The sequence below is a fragment of the Cyprinodon variegatus genome, unplaced genomic scaffold (assembly GCF_000732505.1).
Source record: "Cyprinodon variegatus isolate N-32 unplaced genomic scaffold, C_variegatus-1.0 Scaffold480, whole genome shotgun sequence".
Lineage (NCBI taxonomy): Eukaryota > Metazoa > Chordata > Actinopteri > Cyprinodontiformes > Cyprinodontidae > Cyprinodon > Cyprinodon variegatus.
In genome coordinates, this window is record NW_015150933.1 from 11,878 (window position 1) to 34,002 (window position 22,125).

The 22,125-nt window shown below is 37.6% G+C and overlaps 2 protein-coding genes across 2 annotated transcripts; one reads left to right on the forward strand and one right to left on the reverse strand.

The window, feature by feature from the left end:
- Nucleotides 1-341: 341 nt before the first annotated feature.
- Nucleotides 342-5,087, forward strand: siva1 (SIVA1, apoptosis-inducing factor). The gene is made up of 4 exons (XM_015389921.1): nucleotides 342-546; nucleotides 737-916; nucleotides 3,575-3,728; nucleotides 4,826-5,087. Exons 1-4 carry the CDS (start codon nucleotides 426-428, stop codon nucleotides 4,872-4,874), a joined length of 504 nt encoding a protein of 167 aa, XP_015245407.1. The 5' UTR covers nucleotides 342-425; the 3' UTR covers nucleotides 4,875-5,087.
- Nucleotides 5,088-11,185: 6,098 nt separating this feature from the next.
- On the reverse strand, nucleotides 11,186-19,568 carry zbtb42 (zinc finger and BTB domain containing 42). The gene is made up of 2 exons (XM_015389938.1): nucleotides 19,372-19,568; nucleotides 11,186-17,261 (listed from the first exon to the last, which is right to left on the reverse strand). Exon 2 carries the CDS (start codon nucleotides 17,245-17,247, stop codon nucleotides 15,667-15,669), a length of 1,581 nt encoding a protein of 526 aa, XP_015245424.1. The 5' UTR covers nucleotides 17,248-17,261; nucleotides 19,372-19,568; the 3' UTR covers nucleotides 11,186-15,666.
- Nucleotides 19,569-22,125: the final 2,557 nt, after the last annotated feature.

The following is a 22,125-nucleotide window of genomic DNA, read 5'->3' on the forward strand; positions in this document are numbered from 1 at the left end:
ACTTATGAACATGAAAGGGAGAAATTGAGAAGGATGGTTGGAAGAACAGGGAAAGAATGGAGTCTTAAAGGAATATTGGGAAATAAAGGAAATTTAAATGGATATTCACAGATTAAGGAAGGCATTATTTATTTATCTACAGCATACAAAATTAAAAAATAGAATTTGATATAAAGTAATGTTGCTACACATTCGTGTACAGTAGGTGGCGTTATGCACCTTAAAGTTGCTTGCGATCCGCCATAATAAAAAAAGAGGAAGAAGAAGACAGCGGCATTTGGATTGGACATGCATGTTCACGTCACAATAATGTCTCGTCACTGATTGGCTGGCTTCTGTGTCCTGCTATTTTTCCCGCAATAAACAACCGTGTGAAACTGTTAGCTTAGCAGTACACGGGGAGCTTTGGACGATTAACAACGAAAATGCCCAAACGAACCTATCCATTTCCAGAATCTTTCTCCTCCCAGTACAAAATACACATCGGACAGCGGGAGATAAACAATTACAGTGTATTTGGAAATAAGTACCGACAAGATGTATACGGTGAGTAAAAGATTGTAGGCTTAAGTAATGCTGTTAGCTACAGTGTTAGCTTCGTTGCGCACGTTTGTTTGATGCTGTTTTGACATTCCCCGCTGCTTTTTAAACACCTGATAGGATGTATTTGTGTATCAGCTGATTGAATATCTTCTGTCTTTATCTTGTCCCCTCTCTCCCCATCGCCTCTATATAGAAAGTACAAAAAACTTGCTATTTAACGGGGCGAAAGCTGTAGTGGGCAAAATATGGAGTGGAGAGAAGTGCGCAGATTCACAGCCAAACGGAAAAATATCTCCATGCAGTCAAACGCTTCTGAGAGGACAGACACTAATTGGACACGACGGGAAACTCACAAGAACAAATGCTGTACAGGGTAAGTGAAGAGCGAAGCTAATGCTTCAAAATATGTCGCGTGTCTGTGTTGGGATTAAAAAGTCACCGTTAAGAACTAAGCCAGAGGTCTTCAACAGGGGGTCGCGAAAGTTTTGTTTGATTTATTTGTTTTTATATTCCCACCTGCAATTGTTTCCACTAATTGAAATATCTTTAAATCCACATTAACATGAATTCAACACACTATATTAAAGAGATAAATGGAGGTAGAAGATGTCTTTGTCTTCAATGCATCACAGGAGCTCTTTCAAGCTGGGCACCGTTTCATTCACAACACCTGTCCCATCAACCAGGAATCAGGATCAGAAATACTTTAATACTCCCAGAGAGGAATTACTTTCGTTACATTACTCGATCTGTCATAGAGTGGCTATAGGACCAGTTTGATATAACACAATTTCATACAATATATATAATTAGGGGGTTCCTGCTCCATCTCTCCATCAGTTTGGGGGTCCTTGGCCTGGAAAACGTTGAACCCCTGAACTAAACTAATCCTCAACTTCATGCATCTACATCTTGCCTGCAATGCATGATGATCGGGACAAGATCAGAGCCCACAGAAACCTGCACAGCAGTTTGGTTTCCTGGTCACAAATGAGGCTTTTTGGGCAATTAATAAATATATTACTTTGGCATGTACAGGGAATATGCTTAGACTCATCACCTAGAGTTGCGGCATGGGTTTATTTAGTTGTGTTTTCAGAATAACTTGCATTTTCTAACATACCCTTTCTATGCTTGAAGCCATTTTACATGGGAGTCAGACTGACTAGAGTTTCCTCCTGCTGCATTCACCAAAGGATTGCAGCCCTCTAACCTCTCCATTATACTATTTTTATTTGAGCACATACAGTCATGCTAAACTATGACTATCAGTTATTTTAATGGTAGACTAATCTGTTAGTATTTTTTCCTATTAAATGGTTAATCACGATTCTTATAATCTCCATTGCATTATTAAAGATTACTCTGTTGCTTGTAAAAATGTTTTGACTTTTTTTATTCTAGTCTACACAAATAGCATTTACTTTTACCTCTTGTTGCTAATATCTTTTATTACACTTTATGAGATCAGTGAGGTATGAAATTAACCAAATTTAATATTTTTTGCATTTCTAGTTTTTAAAAACTAAACATCAAAGATTGAAATATATTTAAAGAGGCTTTTAATAATTCTTAATTTTTACGAGGCTTTTACACTGCATTGTAAAAAGGTTAGCAACAAGTTGAGCACTCAGGCCTGTTCATTGTTGACATTAAAGAATAAAGGTGATAGTTATTCACTTTCAAATATAGTCTCCATTAGGGTAGGACATCGATCTTAAAAGTTTACAAGCAGAACCAGAGTGTTGTTCAGAGGAAGTGGTCTAAACTCCATAAATCTGTAATTCTTTGAATTTTAGATTTACGTTAATGTTACTATAAATGGTTACATAGATATCATCAACCAGTGTTTATCAATCTGTCCTCTACTGCAGCAATATTAATATCAAACCTAGGAAATCTATCAATCTTTTTTTTTTTTTATCCTTTTTTGGAAAATAAAAATAGCTTTATTATTGAAAACTTCATAAAAACACATCCACTGTCCTATGCTGCAGGTACTTATGCTGTATAAAACAAGTTATTTAAACCGCCTGGTTATGTCTGCGGGGCAGTTTTAGGCCGAATGTCACTGCTGGAGGAAAACTCAAGGTGTTGTGCTAAGCAGGGTATCCCCTCAGCGTTTATATCCTCAGCGTTGTTCACTGCACAGAAGTAGTGATGGTTTAATTTTCTGTAAAGGTGGACGATCAGATTTTGTACTCTGTTGTCCAGTTAGTGGGTTTCATTATATGAAACGCATCTCATGTAGAATTAATAATAAAGTTTTATTTTTGTTATTGAAAGCCTCTTTCCCACTGAAAATTGTGGTTTAACTCGTGTTTTTCAGACACGTGTCAACCCGCTAACAATCCGCATTTGGCTGCATCCCCATTGGCTTAAAAACTGTCTTACCCGGAGCTGCGTGTCTGGTGACCCCATCCCGTTGGGGAGCGTTGATGATGCCACCGGTGTGACAGAAATCACTAAAGTAAACAATGGAGAGAAACGCGTAACAAAGAGTTGTTTTGGCTTGTTAGATTATATTGATCGATTGTATCATGTAAATTAGCACGCGAACCAACACGCAGATCGCAGCCGAGGCAATTTAAACGCAGGTTGCTTGCAGAGTTGTTTGACCTGGGTAGACACGCGTCAGTAAGTTCTTCCCACTGCCATTAAAAGCCGATTTGTTCCGGGGTTTAATCTAGGTTATCGGCCAGTGGGAAAGGTTTGTGTGTATATAAAGAAAATGTTGGCAACAAAGCAGGTATCTCTGAAAATATGATGTAAATGGAAAAAAGGTTCCGGTCTCCCTGCTGATGCTGTGCTGCCTTAGTATTCCATTAATCACCAAAACTAAGTTTAAATGTTGTTTTAAAGTAAGACAATTCCTAGAATATGTATTCTATATCCACACAGTCAGCATACACGCTTTTTGTCTTGTATGTTTGTCTTAAAGCACATTTTGGTAACTCATTATTTTGCCAGCAGATGTCAGGCTTGCCCTATGCTTGGTTGGTTTGTAATGGAGGTTTTCTACATCTTGTAGGTGCAGCGACAGCTCCCACAGGCTGCTGTGTTTGTCACAGAAACCAGGGCTCCAGGACGCTGTGCTCCCAGTGTGACAGACTTGCTTGTTCATCTTGTACCCGACAATGTTCCAGCTGCTGCAGCCTCTGCTGCTCCGTCTGCACCATCACAGAGTAAGTTTTTCTCTTCCCCAGATAGTTTTTCAGGGCTCTTGCACCTTTTAACACTTGTCAAAGTATCTTTATTTAACAATCACAATGTACTGCATTTTCTTGGGAGTTCTGCTTCGAAGTAAAAGGGAAGGTGTTAAAAAATGTTATAAGAAATAATACTTCTCCCTTTTTACTGCGTTACCCATAAATATGACTGTGTGCTGTAGATGTCTTGGCGAAGTCTCAGACTTGATGAACAGCCTGAGACAAATCCATAGCTTTTACAGATTTAGAAAAAATATACAAAAGAAAGCTGTGAAAATACCCGGAGGCTAAAAGCCATGTAAATATGCTGAGCATGGGATTAGACTAAATATGTGGGGTTATTAAGCTGTTTTCTACCTCTGTTTACTTTTAATATTTTTTTCTAAAAAAAATGATTCTTTTAAATCAGAGTTGCAACTCATTCTGATAGCTAGCCTATCCTTTAAATCCCATTTCACCTAAGAAATTATCTATTTATTATTTTCCTTCCTGAACAGAATTGATCCAAAGTGGTTTTTCAGTCCTTTGTTCACAAGACTAGACCCTAAAGTTTAAATCCTTCACTTACATTTTCTTACTGTTGACAAGATAAGTTTTCAACCTTGCTGTTGAGAAAAGTTGCACCAGTTTGTCAAAAACACTGGTTCGCCCTTTAGAAGTATACCAGAAACATTTATACAGGTTTCTGAAAGGTATGGTGTTTAAAGTGAAATGTTTAATGAACTGCCTAAAAGTTTGTTAAATTGTTAAAGGAAGAAAGTTGATTATCGCTGCCAGAGTAGCGACTAATCAAGGCAGGTTTTAAATCGCTTCACTTTTCTTTGAAAATCCTTTTTAAATAAAAAAATATTTTGCTTTGTTGTTCCATTGATTTACTTTAGTTGAATTCTAATTGAATTTACATTATCTGATACAAGTGTACATTTCAGTGTTTATTCTCTCAATGTATTGAAATCTGAATGCATGTTACTTTCCCAAACTGTGTGAGAAGGTCAAAAATTAAATCCTGTTGGACTAATAAAGCGGCTTATTACAGATTATTTAACATGATTAACCCTGTCTTTGTTCTCTAGTTACAGTGGACCATACGATGAAGTACTTTGCTGCAGCTGTTCAACATAAGAGAACCAACAGGCCTGATCAGGATTGTGTACCTAATCATAGGCTGTAAACCCCATGAAATTACAGTTTATGCTTATTTTTTTATTTTAAATGTCCTCCTGTATATATGTATCATTCTTTTTTTTTGAACTGAAATAAACTTGAATGTTTTTTATAGTCACTTTCATATTTGTATTGTGATATTTCATATTGAATTAAAGATAATGTATCCTATCTCTGAAAGATTTAATGGGATTAATTGTATTACTCTACCAAAGCTGTTAAAATGCAAATACTAGGTTGGCACCTGTTAACCACTTAAAACTGGTTAACACCTTTAAAGAAGCAGTGGAACTTTTTATTTGATGTGGAGGAACCTGTGTATCGGCATGATGAAACGGTCTGTAGGAATCAGCATGTTTTGTTCCTACAGCTAACATTAAAAGTTAGAAAATGGTGAATAATTTTTTTTTTTCCAACTGTATGCTTGTAAACAAAAACATAGATGCAACAATAAGTTAAAAATAAAATGTGTTTGTTTCTCTTAAATCCACAATATTTTTGGGGCTAGGCATCTTTCCAGTTGAGAGAGATATTGTGGGTCTTTGTAGCATAAGAAATGTTTTCAGTATTTTTCACTCTTTTTAAATTTTGTCTTAAAAGGCATTTTTTGTTTTTTAACATTGCCTTTCAAAGCTGATAATTTTGCAAAGTTTCCTGCTTTTGTTTGAGTAGATTTATTCATCTAAAGCTGTTTTACCTTGAAGGTCAGCAGGTGGCAGCACAATCCATCAAACACTTAATCTACACTGAGTGTGATCTATTTAGTCTTTCTAATCTGAGGAGAAACTCTTAAAACCAATGGTATATTGTGGCTTGATGACCATAATGAAATTAGTACCTGGCTTTTATTTCAGACTAACCTTAAATCTACTGAAACAAGGCAGGAGAGAATAGAACCAGAGCTTTAAAGCAGTTTGGCTTCAATTATCCCTACTGGAACTGACCTTGGGGGGTTATAGTCATCACTGTGTCTGCTGCTGTTTATCACTGGTGACGGCCACCTTTCAGGGTCAGATATTGTAAGCTAAATAACTTCTCAGTAGTACTTGACAGAAATTAGTCACATGACTCAGAGCAGTGGATGCCAGGTTGAGCTTTTTACAAATGTGCCTCTTGAGCTCCAGAGTCCCATCTCTTGCTCAGCAGCCCAGTTGTGGCCCGGGTCTGTGGGGAGCTCCTGCAGTTGGTGTCCGAGGGCACTGCTTGACTCCTGGCTGAGTGAAGAGACAGCTGCTGGGGAGCCAGGCGTCAACTTGTCTGCACATTTCTTGATAAGACTTTAAGAAACAGTTGGGTATTTAAAAAAGCGTGACGCAGATATGCACTAAAGCTGCTGTGTTACTTTTGAAGATTGAGCAAAACAAGCAAGGGGTTAATAAGTAAAACCTGGAGTTGTTTTTAGATCAATTCAGTAGCTAGGCTTGAAGTTTTTATAAGCAACCCTAAATATTTTTACAATCCTTGTCACCTTCAATGAGGATGTTCAGTGTTTTTTTTTTTTTTTTTGTAGAAAAATGTGTTTTGTTTTTCTTTTAATGCAGGATTTTATTTTGAAGGACAGTTGAGATGGTGAATCACTTAAGAAATTATTTCTTAAAAATAATGAGCCAATTCTTTTCCCGACCTTACAGCCACTGACATTAATGCAACTGAAGCTTTTTTTGCCATTCATAATTTATCAAGTAGATCAGAATGTCCGGTAAGTTAATTAATAATCCGTGACTAAGAGATGAAGTGTGAAATGGCCCCATTTAGCCACTCTTTGAATGAGAGCATTCAATAAGGCAGATGTTAGTGGATATTAAATCAAGGTTATCTTCAAAGTAATGAACATCTTCCCTAAACTTCCTATTTTTTAAAGGCAGAGTAACTAAAAAAACTTGAAACTAGTATTATTTGACCTTAAGGGAGGTAGGAAAGACTATTGAGGAACTGCAGCAAAGCATAGTTGTGTCACAAAAAACTGCAATAAAAATCCTTTTTAATTATACAACCTAATGCATAATTAAACAACAATAAAAAAGTATATATATACTTCAGGTGGGTCTGGAATAGAGAAAGCTCCCTATGCCCTCTTTCAAATACGGTGAAGGATGTGTGATGCTGTGTGCCTGTTTTTGTTATAGAGAACTTTATTTGAGTCTGACTTTGATTATATCTTTGATATTCCATAAGATTTCAGATAAAAAGCTAATAGACTAAAGCTGTAAACTGGAAAAAGTTTGTGTTTTCAAGCAGGACCTCGTGGCGATGATTTACCAGTCAGAATAAACCTACTTCTGTAACAAATTCAGGCTTAAACTCTACAAAAAAAGAAAATAGTTTGAGAGGATCTATTAAGGATGGCATCTCTGCTTCATTCCTGTTAAAGTTGAATTACCTGTTAGTAAAACTGGATCGGAGATGGGTTTCAGGAGGGCATTGCATCTTCTTAGAAATAAAGGACTTTGCATTTATATGTTTGGTGTTCTAAATGTTTGAACTTGTGATTATGATTATTCTTGGTCTTTATGCTTTAAGATTCCCTGTTTAGATCCTTCCTTGTTTTAGTTTTGTATTCATGACCTTCAACAACAAGAGTACACCTGTTAAGGTTTCCACTTCATCCTCTTTCATGGAGTCACGCTCAGCAGTGTTGCAAAGAAAGACCCCCTGTCTTAATTCTTTAAGCATCTATGGTGGGCAGAGGAACTGGTGCCCCTCACATAGTCCGCTTCACTACGCCAGACAGCACCAACTGGACTGACCCACATGGTTTGTCTTTCACCCATTCTTCTGGAGGACCAGCTGTGGTCTGAGCATGGCAAGTGTCAAACCCAGTGATGTTGCTGCTATAAATATGAGTCAATGAGTGGATGGAGCGTGAGTTAGTGACAGCTGTATGGTGGAACAAGGACACGCAGTCTTGATACTATTAGAGGGAGACAGTCCAAAAAGGTCAACAAAGTATGAGAGATCCATGCATACCATAACTTACACGTATTCAATATATAGCCAAAAAGGAAAAGCTTTTTTTTAAAGTATATGATTTATTTATACATTTTAGAACCATAACTATAAATAAGCATGAAACATAAATTATAATCTGCACTGATTGACAATAAATAAAAGCAAAGACACACTTTTCAAAAGTCTTTATGACATGCAGTAAGACTTTACATGGTGTAAAAAAAAAATTCTTAAGCTGACCATCTCAAAGGGATGTGTACTTCTTATTGAAACCGAAAACAGATGTGTTGGGAACCTTTGCTATAGAGATTTTATAAAAGAACGTTTAATGAAATGGAAGAATCTCTTGCCTCCTTCTGAGAACACACCGCTACTTATATAGAATTATGTAATCATCAAGATCTTAGATATTGGGTGGAATAAAAGCCCAAAATCTGATGGGTGAGGGCGCAAACATATTTAATGCTATATCAACCCAAGATATACCGCAGGGAGTCAACAGCCAGACCACTGAGTTGACCATGGATGGTACTCGTCAGCATAAAAATCGAAGTTAGGAAAACTATTCCTATTTAGCTTTTCTACTGTTTGTCTACAAGCTGACGGTACAATTGTCTACTGATTTCTGTAAATCTTGTTAAATCAATAACCACTCCCTCCATATGATCCTCCTGCATGTGAAGCCATGAACACTGGCTTTAACAACAACTTTTTGTTGTGTGTGTCCAGGCCACATAAAAGGGGAAATGCTTAAATGCAGCAGCCACCTTTATTTATATTTTTAACTTCCATTCTAATGCATCACATGTGACATTAGTTTGGAAATACTTTTTATGGAGAAAAAAACAGTTTGTTTGTGGGAGGAAGGTGCATACAAATGCCTTTGAATCCCATTATTTTTGTTTTGTTTTTGTATTTGCTTCTGTGGTAAATTACAGTCACTTTGCAAATAAAGGACTTTCAATCCCTCTGTAGAGTGCTGGTTTATTAAAAGTATCCAATCTACTGTTTAGGTTTGACTTCCTCACTAAATAAATACCCACATATATTTAGCTTTATTAATGCATTTTCAAGTATTTGCTCCTTTTAGTTTTAAACCTGTTTGGGCATTGCATCCTGCATTTTTTTTGGTAACCTAAACAACATTATCACTCTTTGACAACATTATCACAGACTACAGAATACGTTTTTTTTTTCAGCATTTCTCAACTGGAATTAATAAAACTATCATTTATTGCAAAGATCCTGATATATGCCCTTTGAAATATTGTTTTCTGAAAGTCAAAAGAATGGCCTCTTATAACATTAAGTTGATGATAACATTATGCATGTGTAAGCTAAGGGGGGGGATTAACCATGCATATGTGTGTATGTGTGCACTGTCTGTACACAAGTGTGTGTGCAGGCTTGTTTGTGTGTCCTTTTCAAAGTGTGACCACCTGTCTTTTGTTAAGAAATAAATAAATAAACACTGGCCCCACCAGCTGTCCCTGGCAGTCTGTCCCTGCAGAGGTCAAGGGCTCCCACCGCTGGCCTTGTTGAGGTTGTGGACACTTACAACTTTCCTCTCAACTTCTCCCAAGTAGCTCTAAACACCAACAAAACACACAAAAGGAAGCAGGATTTGAGCCTTGGAGAGGAATGTTATATTACTCTGTGGAGTTCGGCTGCACATATCCCAGCTCGTCACCCCTGCAGCTAAGCCTTATCACATGGGCCGCCGCTCTCCATGTGAATGTGTTGCTTCATAAGAAATGCACACAGGCAGGGAGTTTAAGCTCTGGATCTCTTAAAGCAGATGTGAGATGTTTGGTGCTGGTGAGCACTCCAAGGCCTGCTCCTACTGCCGCTGCTTACAGTAACATTTTGGAGGGCCCTTATTTACACTGCCATAAGCTGGTTGGGGATGTTGGGATGACTATGAAGGATCTTGGGAGGATATTGTTTTCTTTATGTTGGAGCTGGCTGGCTGTGTTGTCGGTTTGAGCATAAAGTACGTGCTGAGGAGCCAGGCCAGACAATAGCCTGGCTGAGCTACTACCCACGCACACAATGGAGCAGTGGGATGAGGCCGTGTTTTTTTTTTTGGGGTGGGGGGGTGTTTAGGGCTGAGCTGGATGCGGCCCTTGTCTGTATGGCGTTCCCAGAATGTGGGTGAGCTGGGATTTTGGGGGAGGGTGGTGGGAACCTGAGCACATCCCGATTGGGATCACGTAGCAAAGCAGCTGGATTTCTTTCATGGTGCAGCGGGGAAATAATTAAAAGTCCTTGCTATTGAAAATGTTCAGTGAATTGGCATAAATCTCCTTAATTAGACACACATTCGGTGCTGGTGTGTTTACACACAAATAATGTGTGTAATCAAGTCGAGTTAACAAACAAAATAACAATTTAAGTTTGTAATACAGGTTTTTATCTCCTTTTAAGATTATTGGCAACAAGACAGAGACAATAAGAGCTCATGTTGAAGCTGCTCTGTCCTTGAGGTCAGTTTACTGTTTCAGACAGATAGGGCCTGTAAGACCTGAACTATTATCACACTGTTGTGTCTGTACACACTGCAGCACTCCAAACCCACACCAACCACTTGTGTGTCAGACGACTTCTCAATGGCATCCAGCGGCTTGAACCTTAATCAGCCCTCATGGTGTAAAAGTATATCTTTTTTTTTGTTTTTATTTGTATTCTTTCTGATTTAAAGGGACACCGCTGTAAGAAACCCAATGATTCTTTGAGAATACACCTAATCTAGTCATTATTTCAAATAACACTTTACTTTTTAGTAATTTTACCATTTTTGATCAAAGTTTTTATGGAATATAACTTTGCACTGAAGTAAAAAAAAAAAAAAAGTCTCCAGGGCTCCAAATGAAAGAACTGCAGCTAATAGTTGCATATATAGGTGAATCTAACAAGGTTTTCTGTCCTACCATCACAAATACCAACCAAACTGAGACTTTACCTGAAGCTGTGTGCAGCGATCAGAGCAGACCGAGGCTTAGCTGTTCAGTAGCAATCACTTTAAATGAGCTTTAGGTGGAAAAGCCTCTGATGCCCATGAGTAAGAATTATTTCTTTTATATTCTATTCTAAAGAATATGTGATACTTTTGGTCTTTTTTTCCCCCCAAACACATTGGGGACATTAGAAGACTAAATATATCATAAAGTCTTTGAAATCTTAGGACATTTATAAATAAAAATCAGGTGGTCTCAGTTAAAAAATATATATATTATTGGTCTTTAAGTGGAATATTGATCCAAAATGTTCACGCTCTCCTCAGACAAAGTCAATCTTCTTATATACTTTATATTCAGACTTAAAAAAAAAGAAATTCATAAGAGATTTTTGGACCTTCTGAATGGATTGTGAAAAGAGAAGTAAACATGATCTCTGTATGCAAGGTGCAATATTTTGCAATGTTATGGAAGAAAATCAGCTTTGTTGTTAAAATATTTTATTAATAAATTTAACCTAAAATCATCTGGTGGCAAACTGCTTTAAAAGAGGGAATGGGGAAACAAATGATAACCACACAGATAGACGTTGTTCCTTTTAATTCTATGTAGAATCTCAATAAAAGACCTAAATCAAGATTGTCACATTTTCACAGCACGCGCACACAGTCACTCCAAAAACAAAAGCTCAAACAGAGAAAAATGCACGATTAAAGATCAAAGTAAAATTGTCGCGGTATCTAAGCAATGCCAATCCTGCACAAAGATTGTCCTCTAAATCTCTACAATGCTAACACTGAAGCAACTGCTTTCTAGAAAATATACTTTTATTTTAAAAAATTATATTAGGTTCTAATGGCACTTCTAAAAAGTCTATTACAAATGTTTGTGTTCAACATGTAGAAGTGTTGATTTTACACATATAAATCAAATAAAACCAAGAATCAAATGTTGCACAGGAAGCATATGAAATAAATATTATTCATGATCATTCACAGTTGTAACCTGCAGAGGAAACAATTCCAGTGATTTGTTTGTTGATTTGAAAGATCATACAGCATGATGGGCAAATACAGCCCGGTTCCAAGAGGACAAGAACCCCGAAAACATTCACATTCAACAGTGAAATTAAAATACAAATAATAACAGATTCATTTCCGTAAAAATTGGCTTGAAAAAGAAATCAACACAAAGGTGTTTGACTTCAGTTTAACACGACTGCTAATTTATTCACAGAAATTCCAACCCCCTCAGTTCAATCTCTCTCAATACATTACAAAAAAACATTTTTTTTATGCCCAGAAATTAGATAAAACTGTTAAATATGAGGCAAAAAAAAAAGGATCTAAATTAAAAACCTTTTCTCCAGATGCAGCACCTATTTGTGTGTCTACAAGGCACATTTGGTGATCATCCTGGAGGTTATAAATAAAAACATTAAACAAAACAAAGATTTGTTTCCATTGTTTTACATGTTAGTTATTTTACCGCTGTACATACGAAGACCAAAAAAGAAATCCTTCTTGAAAAAGGAAGATATATCTACATTCCTTTGTAAAATGATCTTTACCAGCACTTAGCAAAACTGATGATTTCTGGAGTGATTGTTTAAAAGGGATCGTTCAAGCATCACTGCTGGATTTTACGCCAGGGAGAAATTAATAGACACCAGCAATACCTGGAAAAATCCTCCTCATTTCTCATTTTTAAGTAAAAATGTCAGTAGTTGTCTCGGAGAACTCATACCAGAATTCATTTCATTTCCTACAAACCAGGAAATATCTCAATTTTTTATTATTTTTTCCAATAAGGGAACAATAGATATTTTTCCACCACATGCTTTGAAGCCTCCAAACAATGCACCTGTTTACTTTCTGCCTTTTTAAAATACATTTCTCACATTCCACTGGCTCTATTCAACCCAGAAAAAAAGTGCAAAAAGAGGCTTGAAGTGCCTTTTCTCCCCATAGCTTTGGAGAGTAGAGATACACAATGATCCCTTGAGAACTACCTGGAATTAGAAAAAGTGAAGGAGGTGGGGTGGGGGGACAATGCCTGTTTTGTCTGGTTTCTATAGGTAGCCAGGATCACATCGGTGCGGCTGAGCTTGTGAACAACCGTTTTACCTGTCAGAGCAGAAGTCGGAGCGCTTTTTAAATGACTTGTAACTAGAAGAAAGGTTAACAGACTCCCTAACCAGGAAAAGGAAAGAAAACTGAAAAAGTCCTGTCCACTCACACATTTTGTAACATGGGAAAAACAAAAACAATCTGATAAATATAATATATATTTACATTAAATAAACAAATAGTAAGAAATAGCAGCCTAGACAATAGTGTTGAAATCATATGCATGCTAAAAACAAGTGCTTATCTGTGTTCCATGTGAGAAATCTTGAAAACTGGACAGATTTTCCAAATATATATTAAAAAATACATTTACAGTAAGTTGATTTAAACAGTGTAAATAAAAACAAACTGACAGACCCAACACCAGTTAATGTGTACCAAGATCACTAGGCAAAAAAAACCATAAATACCTACAGGTAAACCCTGAACCAAGTCCGACTAATAAATAAGTTCTGATCAAGTCTTCTCAGGACAGATTAGATGAACATTATGAACGTTTAGTGATACCCCCCCAGTTAAGAATCAATAACAGCACCTATGCACAAACAAACAGAACAATTTCCTGTCTGAAAAAGGAGCATAGGTTTCATCAGTAGTAATTACACAGATACAGCGGTGCAAAACAAGGAGAAAAGTCCTTAGAAGCAGCTGAATGGCACAAGTTTGATGCCTTCTTATCCCGACTCTGCGCCATCAGGGTACCTTTTGCGTCATACCAATAACTAACTTCATTGAAAAACCACTGATTGCCTCTGATCCAAACGTCTTGATAACACAAACTGGATTTAGTTATTTTATTATGTATTGCTTTTTTTTTTGGTAACTGGTAACGCTTCTGGTATGTTGAAAGTAATCCATGTTTTTCCCCCAGGCTTCAAGAGTTTACAAAATAAAAGCATAGCAACTTGTGTTATTCTAGTAAGTACTCTAGGTCAAGCATTAAGAATTTCCTCAGGCATCAGTGTTATAGATGTTAGTTTTTAATAACTCTCTAGAGATGCATTGATCAGTGAATCAGTCAGAGATCATAATCAGGCAATTTCTCTTGATCGGTTCTGTAATCAGCAGGTTGTACATGGAAGATAATCTGTTTCTTTTCCTCGTATTAGATGGACATAAACGAATAACTACTACAATTTATTCTGTCATGATTCTGCATACAAAGACAAGCCAGACTAACCCTAAATGGAATTAATTTGAGCAAAAATGGGAGATTCTCCAATAAGGTTATCTTTAATGGATTAGATTATATTTTGGATCTGATTTAAGTTTGTGTCAGATGCACTGATGAAGATCAGAATCAGCCAATTTTCAGTCAACAAAAGCAGGTATAACAGTGGGGAAAATATAACATCTGGCTTTAAAGCCATTTATTAAACCCATCAAAATAAGAAAAAGGCAAGCAGACAATTTACTGTCTGTAATGTTCCTGTAAAAGAAACAAGAGTGTGGCTGTTAGGCAGCAGCATAGCTAGGTTATTCAGTTAATCCTACGAATATCTGAACTCTTTTGACAATACAAACTTCTTCAATGAAATGTAATTGCTGGATGCATTATATTTGCTGTTTGATATTATTATGGATGAACTAATCAATCATTTACTGATTTAAAATGTTCCAACAATCAGTCTGTTCTGGCTGGGGATCAGCAGATCCAAAAAAAAAAAAAGTCTTATTTTTATTCCTGTTAATACAGGTTTAAACAGTTTGTTTTTGTGGATCAAAAAGATTTTAAACAAATTTTCCCTTGATGCACTTTTTTCCTTTTGAATTGGAGAAAACAATACAGAAAAAGATTAAAGCTACATTCTTTGATGCTTTTTATATATGCATATTCTTCAAATATTATTTTTTGTTAGACTACTATCTTTGTCAGTGAATCTGCAGCTTATGTTTTACTTTAATATATTCTGGTCTTAAAAATGACAAAACTACAGAGTACGTATAAGCAGCCGCTGAAGTGAAACAGAATCAGAATTGATCAAGAAAAGCCTGATTGGTGCATCTCAGCTAATCGTTATCACTGTTCTGTCTATAAAGCAGAACATTTAAGGCGAATCCAAAAAGATGTGTTCAAAACTAAAAGGCTGGAAACTGAATACATCCAAAAGGAAAAAGAAAAACATGTGACGGTCTGCTTGCTTCTTCTCATACAACATAAAAACTTAAATGGCGAAAATCCATACTTCCAGTAGTTAAGCTTCATTTGTGTTTCTGCTTCATGATAGTTTAAGGGCTAAAAAAAACCCCAGAATAAATAATAATTAAATGATGTAGTCATTTAAAAAGAAATTGTATATTGCTTCTCACGGACGGTTCTGATCTCCCATGTGCACAAACAAACCTCATTCTTTCTCCCTCAAGATTGTGTCTAAGCAGGATGCGTTGCCGAAAGGATTTGAACCTCTCATCACAAACGCTCATCAACTAAACTAAACAGACAAAACAATAAAGACGGAAACTATCAAGTGCATCAACTGATTGGTTGACCTCTCTGTGACACAGATCCAATAATCTCAGCAGCCTCTGACACAGTCCAGCACAGGATACAGCTCCAGTTTGAAAGTTGCTACATCATTAGAAACGTAAGATATGCCCCAAGATTTGTCTTTAACAAACTGCCAATTTGTTTATACGAACAGCAAAAATGCTTCAGCAGTAGAATTCAGTGTGTGAAAGGACATTCTGTCTTTTACGGCACTGGTGAGAGGTGTTTTATCCAATGGCAAGAGTTTTAACAAGGCCACAGTGAAACTTCCTGATGTGGCGGTAAAGGTCTCCAGACTGGGTGAAACGCCGCTCACACCACTTACAGGCATGAGGTTTCTCACGGGTATGAACCACAGCATGGCGACTCAGGTTGTGGGAGTACTGGAAGCTCTTGCCGCACTGGGCACAGGTGAAAGGCTTCTCCCCGGAGTGAGTACGCTCGTGGCGCTTAAGGGTATACATGCACGAGAAGGTCTTGTTGCACTGCATGCATGTTGGGACGGAGCCGTCCGGGGAAAGCTTGGAGCGGGCACCGTCCTTCTCACGAAAGTGCGAGCTGAGGTGCAGCTGCAGCACGTGGGGGCTGGGGAAGACTTTGCTGCAGAGGGGACACACACACACCTGTTGGCCCGGAGGCAGAAGCACCCCGCTGGAGGTGGATATGTCGGAGGAGGCCAGGTCATCCTCCTCCTCTTCCTCGCTGTCCCCCAGTAGCCTGCCCCTCCTGTCCGGCTCCCTGCCTGGAACGCCCTCCCTCCTCCTGCAGGCCTCCCCCTCCTCGTCCATCAGGTCCTCCTCCTGGGAGAGCAGGGCGGCTGTAGCGCCGTTGTTGCCTGGGAAGAGGGCAGCGAACCCTGTCACCACTGAGCTCCTGGCACTATTCCCAAAGCGCTGGCTCTCAGGGCTCATCGGCTCACTGTCCTCCTGCTCTGACAGCAAGTCGTGTTCGTCTTTAACAAGTGGCTCAGTGCCCTGCTGCTGGCTGTCGAGGGCCAGCTGTCCCGAGACGTAGGAGGGGTGTAAGAGATCTCTGCTAGACAGAGGCTTGAAAGACAAATCCAGCGCACAGTCCATGTCATCTGAAGCCCGGGACCTCTGGGACAGCAATACGGTGGAGCTACTGACATCAGCTTTTGTTTTTCCAGCTGTTTGGATGCAGGTCTCGGCCTCTGCTGACATATAATTGACACCTACAAGGTCCGGGGACCTGCCGGAGTGACCGTTCGCCTTCTGCCTGCTCTGCATGGACCTTTCACAATCTGTGACAGCCAGCTTGACTTCACTGTTGTCTGTGTCAAAGTCTTCCACAGGGGGGGCCCTGAGAAGCCCGTGAGAGTGGCGCTGAATTAGCTGCTTACAGTGCAGCTCACCATCTATGGAATTCTCCCTGTCCAGGCAGCCAAGTCCCAAACCCTCCCCTAACTTCTCATCCAGGGAGGAAAGTTCTTTATCTTTAAGTTTGCCTTTGCAGACTTTTACTATATCGTACATGTGGAGGTAGCTGGCAGCAGCCAGAACATCCTCCACAGGCAGAGCACTGAACTCCAGCTTCCCCTCATACATAAATTCAAGGAGCAGACTGAAAGCCTGGGCCGTCACAATGTCACTGTTGAGATGCACAACGTCCCTTTTGTCCAGCTGGTCCCTGTAGAAGAGGTGGAAATACATGCTGCAGGAGGCCAGCACAGCTCTGTGGGCTTTGAACCGAGCCTCCCCGACGAGAACAGTGCAGTCACAGAGGAAGCCTTGGTGACGCTGCTGACTCAGACATTGCAGCAACTGGCGGCTATGGTCTGGGAACTCCATTCTTCCTTCATAACCTGATGGAAAAACAGGAAAAACAGGATAGTGGATAAACCAAGCGAGGCGCCCATAGAGGGCACAGTGCAGGGAAACATGTCACAACTAAAGAGCAAAGAGAAAATGAGCACCACCGCCAGAAACCATGATAATGAATGAGTTTTAAACATTTATATAAGCTCACATCATTTGATAGTTCATGATATGGGCAATATGGCTCACCACTCAGGGTATCATTCCATTGGAGGTCAGCACAAGCACTTGAAGAAAGAAATTGTGATTGCTAAATTACATTTTTAGTCACTTTGGTGTTTTGGGAGGACTGTCTTTTATAATGAACTGCTTTAAATCGTAACACTAATCAAACCATAACTGGGCGATTAAACAGCCAGAGATGCTTTTAAACAAATAACGATTTTTCAAGGCTGTTTTCAAAATGTGAAAATCCATCCAAGAATACTTTAGAAAGAACCACCCTAACTTCAGGTAAATGTAAACAGTACTATAATAATAATAATAATAATAATAATAATAATAATAATAATAATAATAATAATAATAATAATAATAATAGGGTTATGTCAAACTTGGAGCAAAAATATTTTAAGGTAATTAAATAAAGTTTAATTTGTAAACTGTGAGAAAAAAAAATGTTGCATTCTTAAAATCGTTTTTGACATTTTGGATGTTTTCAATGTGGTAAACAAATAAAAAGAGGTGTTTGCCAATAGCGTAAAATTAATGCACTACAGTAGATTACGATTTAAACAGAGCCACACCATCAAAGAAGGTCCTTAGCACAATTTGATCTGGTGCCCTGAATGTTTGTTATTGCATTAAATCAAGAAAGAAAAATACATTTTGAAAGGATCTAAATAAGATGTTAATAAAAAGGCTGGAACAAGTGGATTATTGCCTGGGTGTGTGGCGCATGACATACCCGTATTAAGATAACTCTGTTTTGAGTCATAATAATTACTGTTGTTCTTAATTAGATCAAATATATTTAACTGCAAAAAAATATAAGATCAATAACATATGTTCTTTTCAAGAACATGTGCTCATTTTATAGTTAATAAAGTCCAAATTTGAGGCGTCATCATGTTTCAATCTATGTTTCCTTAAACTCAAAAAGTGGCTCTGCCGCCCCCAGGCAAAACGACACCCTGGGTGAAGAGACATGTTGCCTGTATTTAATAGAAATATAAAACCCATACGTATGCGCTCTTTTACATCCAAATGAAACATAGATTTATTTATTTATTTTTTTGCACTTTTCTTTTAGATATAAACTTTTATTTAATCATTATTTCTATTCTGCATGTGAACTCATAACTCAAAGCTGCAACGAATCTAACATTCAACACTATTAACTTCGTCTAACTTGAAAGCATTATGGTTCAGATTATTTTTGCGCTCACCAACCTTTGCATCGCAAAGTAAAAAAAACAAACAAAAATTCCTGAAGAATTATTCCCAGATTGGTAATCCCGGATTTTAAAACAACGGTTTTTCTCCGATTAGGAAAGAAAAAAAACCCCAACAAAGTGAAGAAGCTCGTCCAGGAGGCTGAGGTGAAAAAATAAGAGCTGTGCAGAGTGAGTAAACTGCTGCTCTGCCTGCTAATTACACTGCAAGCTGTGGAGTCAGCTGCTCTGACATCACCGCAATGGAAACGCTACCTCCAGCTGTGCTCCGCTTTATGCCATATGTTAACGCGCTCAAAAAAGACCCCAAATTAATAAAAATAAATATATATTCATGAAATTAAAGCCGTAACTGTATTTTAAACTTTTCAATATCACGAAGCACCGATTTAAAGGCCACCCATTAAGCACGCGCTGAACTGAGAGCACTTGTTTAGAGAATAATTTAAAAAAATAAATAAACTATGCACCAAAAAAAAAACAAGTTTAGGTTTTGTGACGATTTCTTACTTACTCACTTTTGTTTTAATAAAGAAGAAAAACAGAGCGGCGTGTCCGTGCTGGGAGCCTTTTAAACTCACAAGCAGAAACTGCGCTGAGGGGAGGAGGAGGAGGGGGGGGCGCTTTTTTTTTTTTTTTTTTTTTTTAACTTTCGCTTTCTCCGTTTTAAAAAGCACAAAAACAACATCACCCTTTTGCTTACATGTATCTCCACTCCTGCCGACGTCCTTTTCCTCCCCTGCTATAAGCTCCGGGCTGCTCTCATGATGTGCGGCCAGATGTTTGCTTCTTCTTGCCGTTTCTTGAGGCTTCCAGTCCCGACCCTGGGAAGGCAGGCAGGCTGCACTCACAGCGCTGCTGTATGCCTGTGTGTGTGTATGTGTGTGTGTGTCAGAGCAGGTTGATAATAGCACAAGTCTCGCGATAGTGCTCCACAACAATAAGTTCTGTACTACTCCGGGATTTCACACAGCGGCAGCAAGTAGCAGCCAGAGGGCTACACTGGAGGAGGGGAGGGAGGGTACATTTGCTGTCTTTTTGAAACACCTGTCCCCACAAACAGTGCTGGCTTTCATGGTCATAAATCCTCTTTGTACGGAAGAGGATTAGGGTCACTGAAAAAATAAAAAAGGTTAACTGATTTTTAAATTTTATTTCTGTATAATATTAGAAAAAAAAAAAAAAATCTGAATTCTGATTTGAATCTCAGAATTCTGAATTTATTTTTCAGAATTCTGACTTTAATCTCAGGATTCTGACATTTATCTCTGAATTCTGACTTTTTCTCAGAATTCTGACTTTAATCTCAGAATTTTGACTTTTTTCCCCCACAATTCTGACTTTTTCTCAGAATTCTGACTTTAATCTCAGAAGCGTGAATCTTAATGTAGATGGACACCATGAAGGAGGTGTGGGAGAACTCAGCGTCACTGACAAAGATGTAAATTGTTTGAGAGGGCTAGTGACACATTGTTTAAAAATGATGAAATTAGGAAACTTTTTACGTGCCCGAGGGATCATTAAAACAAGAAAGCTGTAGCTTGATGCTAACATGTTTGTTAGCTGTCAGAATTCAGTCAGAATTCTGAGAAAAAAGTCAGAATTCTAAGATTAAAGTAAGAATTTGAGAAAAGGTCAGAATTCTGAGATTAAAGTCAGAATTCTGACTTTTTTCCCATATTAAACTGTAATAATAATGAAAAATTAGTTAAGTTTTTTTTATTTCTTCAGTGGCCCTAATCCTCTTCCGTATATTTTGTGTGGTGAACCTGAAGCAATTGTATGGAAGAGGATTCTGAGATTAAAGTCAGATTTCTGAGAAAAAAGACAGAATTCTGAGACTAAAGTCAGAATTCTGATATTAAAGTCAGAAGTCTGACTTTTTTCCCATATTAAAATGAAATAAAATTTAAAAATCACTTAACTTTTTTTATTTTTTCAGTGGCCCTAATGCTCTTCCATAAAAATGACAATATCTGCTTTAAACAAATTTGTATCCGTCCACATTACATTACAGACTTTAACTCATTTCTTTTTTTTTTTAACAGTGTCTGGCAATGTGGCAATAAGAATAATTGTCTTGATTCCAAAATAGAGCCCAACAGATTTACTTTCACAAGTGGAGCAGTACGGCTATCGCCATAGCATACTGCTTGAATTATACATAGAAATAGCTTTATTATAAATCATGCGGGGAGTAGTACATATTATATGGACACTGCAACGTAAGTAGAACAGGAAAGGAAAAACTAAAAAAAGGGAGAAAAGATTAAAGAAAGAGGGGATAAAAGGGAGATAATGATAAAAAATCTTCAGTCTTCTTCATCACCTGCAAAGAGATGTAAAAAGAACAGCACAACCAATGGATATAGTATAAGAGAAACAACAAAGTAACACCTTGGTACTATCGCTGAAGTATAAGTAGTATTGTTTAATCTTACATGTATTCTGTGGTAGCTGAAGATAAGAATATGGACTTGAACAGATTTTAAATCAGCCTGCTTTACTCTAATACACCTAAAAAAGTAATTAGTAAATAAAGTCCACCAGTCTGAGATTTTTCTAAGTATAAATGTGGCTGCCTAAGAGTTTTGTTTGAATACATTTGTTTAAACAGGAGAAACAGATCAAATTCTAATTCATAATGTCAATTTTGAAAGAGGATGCTTCTGTTGATAACCTACTAAGGCATTATCTTACACAAACTTTTAACAATGGAAACACACCAAAACACGTGGAAGAAGATACTTTGGTTCAATAATATCAACTTAACAAACACGGTATGTGATGGAGAAATAAGAACCCACATCATGGACAACAAACACCATCACCACTTCGAAGCACGGTAGTGACAGCGTCATCCTGTAAGGGATGCTTCTTTGAGCAGAAGAAACAGGGATTTTTTTTTTTTTTAATCCCTTGACGCAATGTTGAGGTTTCTGACTAGGGTGGAATGTATTTAGAAGCTACAGTTTTCAGATTAATATTTGTAAAAAAAACAACTTTTCTTCTTCAGCACAACTTTCTATAGGTTTACCGATGTATAAGATTGCAAATACATTGAGGTTTGTGGTTTTAAAGCAGCAAAATGTGAAAACTGACTTTTGTAGGGTTTTATAATGTCTTATCATCTTTGAATAGTGAGGTTATTTACTATATATATATATATCTATATATATATCTATATATATCTATATATATAGATATATATATATATGCAAATAAATAAGCTCTCTGTTACAAGTTTAATAGTTTGAGTTGTTTAGATGCATATTCATTATGTTTCTTAACTGTTCCCAAGCACTTCCTGCCTATTCCCAATAAATCAAGTCTGATGCATTAACAGGCTCTACTCATATTATTTTATGGGTGTTGCTCATTTGTTCACAGTTATAAAATAACCATAAAAAGGTTAGATTGAGCCTTTAGTTTTGTATTTATGTAGAGAATTCCACCT

Excerpts from the sequence above, each read along its gene's own strand:
- siva1 (XM_015389921.1), top strand. The coding sequence starts at position 426 with ATGCCCAAACGAACCTATCCATTTCCAGAATCTTTCTCCTCCCAGTAC. Across the intron at positions 917-3,574 it reads AAGAACAAATGCTGTACAGG|GTGCAGCGACAGCTCCCACA; the intron begins GTAAGTGAAGAG and ends TACATCTTGTAG. Across the intron at positions 3,729-4,825 it reads TCCGTCTGCACCATCACAGA|TTACAGTGGACCATACGATG; the intron begins GTAAGTTTTTCT and ends TTTGTTCTCTAG.
- zbtb42 (XM_015389938.1), bottom strand. The coding sequence starts at position 17,247 with ATGGAGTTCCCAGACCATAGCCGCCAGTTGCTGCAATGTCTGAGTCAG.